The 7,647-nt window shown below is 36.1% G+C and overlaps 1 protein-coding gene across 1 annotated transcript; it reads left to right on the top strand.

Annotated features, from left to right (window-relative positions):
• Window positions 1–1,194: 1,194 nt before the first annotated feature.
• On the top strand, window positions 1,195–6,325 carry LOC110911749. The gene is made up of 11 exons (XM_022156377.2): window positions 1,195–1,298; window positions 1,384–1,515; window positions 2,381–2,426; window positions 2,501–2,549; window positions 3,854–3,949; window positions 4,157–4,210; window positions 4,314–4,379; window positions 4,529–4,607; window positions 4,897–5,055; window positions 5,542–5,688; window positions 6,057–6,325. The coding sequence occupies exons 1-9, from the start codon at window positions 1,236–1,238 to the stop codon at window positions 4,972–4,974; spliced, it is 663 nt and encodes a 220-aa protein (XP_022012069.1). The 5' UTR covers window positions 1,195–1,235; the 3' UTR covers window positions 4,975–5,055; window positions 5,542–5,688; window positions 6,057–6,325.
• The last annotated feature ends 1,322 nt before the right edge of the window (window positions 6,326–7,647 follow it).

The raw sequence follows: 7,647 nt of genomic DNA, 5'->3' as shown, positions 1-7,647 counted from the left end.
ATTCCAAAAAAACCAAACAAATTCCAAAAAATTCTAAAAAACAATAAAAATTCTAAAAAATCATAATAATTCAAAAAAATTCTAAAAAATCCAAAAAATCCGTTTCGGCGCGAACTGTTTCGAACCCAAACCGTTTCGAGCTTAACCGTTTCGACGCGAACCGTTTCGACCCGTACCGTTTCAACCCGAACCGTTTCGAGCTGAACCGTCCGTACCGTTTCGACCGGAACCGTTTCGACGCGAACCGTTTCGACCCGTACCGTTTCGAGCCGAACCGTTTCGACCCGTACCGTTTCGAAGCCGAACCGTTTCGAGCTGAACCGTTTCGAACCGAACCGTTTCGACCCGTACCGTTTCGAAGCCGAACCGTTCCAAGCCGTACCGTTTCGAACCGAACCGTTTCGAGCTGAACCGTTTCGAACCGAACCGTGCCGTATCGAACCGAACCGTTTCAAGCTGTACCGTTTCGACGCGAACCGTGCCGTATCGAACCGTGCCGTATCGAACCGAAACGGTTCGGCTTCGAAACGGTACGGCTTCGAAACAGTTCGGGTCGAAACGGTACGGTTCGATACGGTTCAACTCGAAACGGTTCGGTTCGATACGGCACGGTTCGGTTCGAAACGGTTCGGTTCGATACGGCACGGTTCGGTTCGAAACGGTACGGCTTGAAACGGTTCGGCTTCGAAACGGTACGGGTCGAGACGGTTCGGTTCGAAACGGTTCAGCTCGAAACGGTTCGACTTCGAAACGGTACGGGTCGAAACGGTTCGGGTCGAAACGGTACGGACGGTTCAGCTCGAAACGGTTCGGGTTCGAAACAGTTTGCGCCGAAACGGATTTTTTGGATTTTTTAGAATTTTTATGATTTTTTAGAATTTTTATTACTTTTTAGAATTTTTTGGAATTTGTTTGGTTTTTTGGAATTTTTTTGATTTTTTGGAATTTACTATTTTTTTTTATGTTTTAGAGTTTACACTTAAGTCCCTGTGTTTCTAAAACTGACGCAAACAGTCCCTGAATTAGTTAGTTAACTCAAAGTTAACAAAATAAATGGATGGAGTTAAGTTAGTGGACTGAAATGGTTACGAAAATGAAACTAATGGACTGAAACCGTTATTTTTGACAAACCTCAGGGACGAAAACAGTAATTAACTCTATACAAAATTAAATTAAACCCACATTTATAAAACTCATACAACCCAATCGTAATTCTCCACTCATCGTCTGTCTCCATGTCTTCTTCCAGCAGCACATGTATCGGATTCAACAACACTCAATTGCAGCTGCTGCATCATGTACGTAATGCTACCTGTAACCCTAATTTCGTCATTAGTGTTGTATCGTCTGCTAATTCGGTGTTTTCTGTGTGAAATGCTTTAGGTTAGGTCTAGATTTCACACATTGAAAGTTCCTGATTGTTCTTCCACTCCTTTGCACTTTCAATTTCAATCTCAGTTGAAGCATGATCAAATCACACAGTGTCTGCAACTCCGGTGTGTGCGTAGTGACGATGTGAGTTTAATTCCTTTAACCTGCAGCAAGCTGTAACAATTTTCCATGTGTCAGATTGATTGAACCAACATTTGTAAGGGTGTAAACGAGCCAATCCGCTAGTGAGCTGCTCGAGATTGGCTCGCTATCAGCTAGAATATCTAATCGAGTTTAAACGAGCAGGCTCGAGCTAAAAGATAAACTTGTTCAATAAGTGAGCCCGAGCCTACATGTTATTTATATAAACGTGTTCGATGAAATGCCTAAACTAAATAAATAGTGGACATTTTGGGATTTTATAATGTTTACATGATTTAAAATGATTTGCTAATAATCAATTGATGTTTAGTAAACATAAAGCTTCAATGAATCGAATGGTGAATGGGATTAACATAAAATACATATGTTAATGTTATTTTTATTTAATGTATTAAAAAATATATATTTATATATTAAATATTAAGTTATATAAAATTACGAAAAAAATATAACTAAATTATCTTTAAAAATAATCAAAAGTGTATATAAATTAATTAACAAATAATAAACGAGCCGAGTCTGCGACAAGCGCGAGCATGAAAAACTCTCAGGAGCCTATGAAAATAGAGCTCAAGCTCTCATACATTAAATTAAATGAGACGGCTCGGCTAGGTTACAACCCCTAATTTACATTGGAACTTGTGTGGGATATTATTCTAATACTGTAAACTTGTAATTGTTACAAAGTGTTGGAAATGTAGAACCATTTCCATGTTTGAATGTGCCACATTCATTGAATTGAATGCTTTTTTAGTGAAGTTTTTAGATGAAGCTACTTGCTTGAAGATCTTAATGTCCTAACATGTTTGACTATATTGCTAATGCTAACTCTTGGCTTCAAGGTTAGCCTCATGGGTTATCAGATCCTCCTAGCAGCTCTATAGAGCAAGAAGGTACTACTGATTAATAAACATAATGTTGATGTAATAACCCAAGGCTTCTGAAATTTCTCATTTCTATGTTTTAGGTTCAGGGGAATACAATGAAAGTCAAGGGAAGTCATCCTCATCATCAGAGTACTAATTACCTTTCTTTATTATTGCTCACTACTGCAGGCTATTGTATGATTTTTCAATTTTTATATTTCTGTTAGATATTATCAATTGTTAAGTGTTAATTCATCTATACCTAATAAATAAGTAACTGGTTGCGCGATACGTGTCACATTTCTGTGAGCATGAGATTCTTTTTCCCACTTCTCTTTTTTCACCCATTCGCATTCTATTTCCTAGTTTAAAAAAGGTTAACTGATAGAAACAATAATAGTAAAACATAATATATTACATATTATTTGTTTATTACTTAAAGTACCTATTTATACGTAATTTCAATCATATATTTATCTCAAAATATCGTTTTGTAATTCCTAAATCTTTATTACTAACTATTTAAAATTTTCTTTATCCAACCCATATAATACACTGGTTTCTATCCTAGTTTCATATATATGATAAACCGATAAAAGAGGTTTACTGGGTATCTTTAAGTTGAGATACTAAGTAGCTGGATCCTGGGAAACCACTGTAGGCCTTATAACATGTATAACCCATTCATCTAAATGGGTCATGCGGGCTGACCCGTATAATCTGGTCATAGTATTATGGATCTCAAATGTGAGGAGTATCTTTATATTGGTATTTAATCAAATCATTTGTCTGTTTCTTTCATATAAAAATTCGCCTTTTGTACCAGGTTCCTTTTGCTAATTTTCCTTTAAATCTGTTTTTTGTTACTGAGAAAAATGTTTTTTGGTTCTACTTTTAAAAAATGAAACATTATTGTATATTGAAATTAAAGGCTACTGATTTGAAGTCTTTGTACAGTGCACAGAAGAAGACAAATCAATAATGCAGCCACCTTAAAATATTAAACTAACCATCTAAAATTTCCAGATAAAAATATTAAACTAATCAATTAAATATTCTAGACTACACTTCTAAATATGAACAATTTTAAATTCCACTAAACTTAAACAGGTTATCTAGCTGACCCGTCTAATTTTAATACAACCCAAGCATGACCCGTTCATTAAACAGGTTAAAAAGGTCAACCCAAACAAGACCTATTTATTAAACAGGCTAGAGTGTTCAACCCAAAACCTGATTATTTTTGTGTCCGTGCCTTGCTTAGGGTCGTGTCATGAATTGCCACCCATAGTGATGATGCATAGTGATTTACGATTAAGATATTCCCTGTTTACGTTTTGAGCAAAAGGGTTATATTATAATGAGATGCAGCCAATGTGAAAATAGTAAATCATATTGCTACTTGTATTTTGAGATTTGTGTATTAATGCGATTATTGTCCATTCAAATTTCAGGATATTGGAAAAGCTTAGAAGATATGGTATTTCAGGGATACTGTCGTATGGGTTACTGAACACTGCTTATTATCTAACTGCCTTTCTAGTAGCATGGTAAGTAATATTCTTATCCGAACCCGAGGGCCAATATTTTTAAGTAATTATGTCAATCAATAATTGATGGAAGTGTAGTTTGAAGAACCGTTAAGATTCATCATCCTATTTCCCTATCTGAATTATATGAAACAACAAACCTAGTGAATCGTTTCATAGTTAACAAATAGCACTACTTAAGGGGAATTATGTTTATTTACGGTCCAGGTTCTACATAGCACCAGCACCTGCGAAAATGGGTTATTGGGCAGCTGTTAAAAGGTTATTCTTCTTCTTCTTCATCATCATCGTCGCGATCACCATTATCATCATCATCATCGCTTTATTGTTGGATGAGCATTTGGTGTGAACAATTGATGTGCAGATTTGTGAAATTGATGGCTATGGTCTGGGCTGGAAGCCAAGTAACTAAACTTGTGAGACTTGGAGGGTGAGCTGTTTCTGTTTTTAATATTTATATTTGTCACCATCTTATTATATGATAACTAGCAAAAAGGAGAAATATATATATATATATGCCTATATAGTTGATATCACCAAGTTTACTAGCTCATTATGTTAGGGTTGCTTATCATGCAGGGCTTTGGCACTTGCACCTGTAGTTGATAAAGGTTTGACCTGGTTCATGGCCAAATTCAAATTCAAATCACAAGCAACGGTTTGTCACACGTTAAACATTTAACTTTTGTTTCGCCTCATATTGTTTAGCTAATCCTTCCATTATACTCCTCAATTACTCAATTAGAGATGGCAAAATGGGTTCGTGGGCGGGTTGGGTGACTAGTCAAAACGGGCTGGATCGGTGGGAAACTTTGTTTTGTTTCTTAATCAAGGATTCACTTTGGGTGGCTTTGAGCACGTTTAGCCCATCTAATATACAATACAAACAAGTTGAACCCGTATGTGGGTGAACGTGTCTCATATATGTTATATATAACAATCTGCAGGCCTTCACAGTGATCGCCGGGTGCTGTTTTGGGCTTGCTGCTGTGATGTTTCTTGTTGTAACATTGCTTTCTGCGTAAACCTTAATCGTTCTTACTTACCTTCAAGGACCACCTTCATTGCTCTAGCGTTTTCGTCTGGGATTTTGAATCTTTACAAGGGTATTAATGTCTTTTCCTTTTTCATAATGAGTAAGTATGTATGTATGTTTATGTCTTTCCACTTAAACAAATAAAACAGAAGGGATTTAACGTAACTTTAGCTTTAGGAAAGTCTTTGGAAATCATTTAATCTACCTGCTGAGCCGAGCCGACTGATGAAGAACTTGCAATGTTGTATCAACTACAACAGAGTTTGGCTCTTTTACCTCTTATATTCCTTACCAACTTAATACGCAAAGAGAACGGATACTACACTAGTCTACAGTGGCGAAGCTTGAAATAGTTGGAATTTGTCATCTAATTGTTACAACTTGAAATAGCAAAAACACATCTAAACACGATCTTTTATAGTCCAGTTTATTACAATTGATTATCTGAATTTGCTTATTTAAAATCACATAATCATTTTTTAAATGTGAATATTATCATTTATCACATGCACTTGATCATGATGTTTATTTTAATGATACATGTCATGATTGGCAGTTATGGAAGATTTTAAACCTGATATCGACCCCTACTGTCGCTCCTGCTTTATTTGCTGGTATTTTGCTGGGTTATGTGATGTATGATTGCACCCATTACTACCTGCATAATGGTCAGCCAAGAAATGAAATCTCCAAAAGTCTCAAGGTTAATCTAATTACTAACTCTTGTTAAAAAATTGCAATAATTTCTATTTGAAATGTTTGTCGTTTATTTTTTCTTTTCTGAAAATGCCAAGCTATAGTGACCACTTCATCCACTGTCACTATTACAAAGTATCAAGTTTCCACTGGTGTTTTAGCAAGGTATTTTGTGGGGCCCGTTAATTTTCTAGTGACGGGTTCTCACAAGTATCACAAAAAAATACGAACAGTCTTTTTAATCATAGCATAAAATAGTAGCCTAGTTTTTAACCGAGAACGACCCGTTAGTGTTTCTTCGGTTTTAGGCTTTTGTTTTTTGAACTTTCATGGTCTAGCATATAAACTTACAACGATGAATTGGTTTTTACGCAGAAATACCACTTAAATCATCATTTCCGAATTCAAACAAAAGGATTTGGGATAACATCATCTCTTTGGGACAGTGTGTTTGGTACATTGCCTCAAACCAAATCACATGAGAAAGAAAGGAAGCAGTGATCAATCAAATCAAGAGTTGATTATGTGTTAGGTTTTATCATTTATTAGCAGCATGTTAGCAATTGTTTCATATTTATATTTCATCTCTCACCAGGCTTGTTTGGCTTCAAATTTAAATTTAATTATCATCTTATTATTGTACATTTGTACTGCCAGTGCCATGTTTTTGTATTGTTGGGCTCTCTAGAAGAAGAGTATGCCATCAACAATAAAAGCCCTGTCCATTTTGTCCCAAACTGAAGCATGTATGTAGTAAGTACATTAGTAGTGTATATTCTCAAGTTTGTTATTACTTGTATGATGATGATGTTATCACCATGAAGAAGTTATTTTAACGACTTCGTATAGGGGTGAGCTGTGAAATTTTAGTTGTAATCCTAAGTTGAAGGATTAAGTTTTAAAACATTCAATAAATTTACTTGTCACTTGAACACTTTTTAGCAGTCCTCTAGATACTCTTACATGGCTATCATTACTTTATTTTTTGTTTGGTTCGAGGGAATTTGATAAAAAGAATATTGTGTTGCTAGCAAGAGTTTGATCTTAAATTAAACAATGGATGTATGATTTCTCGAGTGACCTATTAAGACCGTAGTCGTCAAATTTTGGGCGTTTTTGTTGAATTCCACGCCCCCAAGCCCGCCCCTGGGCGGTTTTTTTTTTCAAAAATGCTCATTTTGGCGTTGTTTTTTCCACGCCGTGTTCAAAAGATTTGACCAATCAATGTTGTTCTACTTTTTTTGTCCAATAAAGGTTTTTGATTTTTTTTATTTAATTTTATTTACATCCCTTTTTTAACATAATACCCGCCTCCCTACTACACACATTTTAGAAAAACACCCCATAATGCCCCATTGCTGACTGGATTGCCACATGGTGCACAACACCCATGGGTAGAGGCATTATTCATGTGCACCGCTACACATGGTCTAACGGGGAAAATAGGCGCTGACAATGCCCATGTTTACAGGCTAGTAACCGGCATTCTCTCTCCTCTCCACACCCCGTTATCTCTTCTCTCTACTTCCTCTTTCACAAATTGGTCCTCCGATCCCATGGGCACATGCATGCCTATGGGCTCCCATCTCTCCTCGCCACAATTGCATACAACTCTTCTCTCACTTCCACCTCGGGCGCCTTATGGGTGTTACATTGGAGAGGGTCTTGATTGTAGTGAAATCTCTTTCATGAAATCAAATCATTTCTTGGATGGAGGGTGTGTATGCATCTATCGGAGAGAAATTGCGATTTGTGTCCACATAAGGTTACAAATGCTACCATACACACAACACGTTCATATAGTGAACACTACATTAATATCATATCTACCGACTTAAAAACCAAAATATTAACTGTATTTTTTTACAACGCTTAAAATTTCATATTTACTTGCATCACTTCCCTTCCTGTATGAATCATTAGAAACATATAATAATACATTTAAAACTCAAAACCAATTAAAATC

The sequence above is a fragment of the Helianthus annuus genome, chromosome 15 (genome assembly GCF_002127325.2).
Source record: "Helianthus annuus cultivar XRQ/B chromosome 15, HanXRQr2.0-SUNRISE, whole genome shotgun sequence".
NCBI classification, from domain to species: domain Eukaryota; kingdom Viridiplantae; phylum Streptophyta; class Magnoliopsida; order Asterales; family Asteraceae; genus Helianthus; species Helianthus annuus.
Note: the sequence above shows the minus strand (reverse complement) of the source record. Positions and strands in the feature narration are given on the sequence as shown.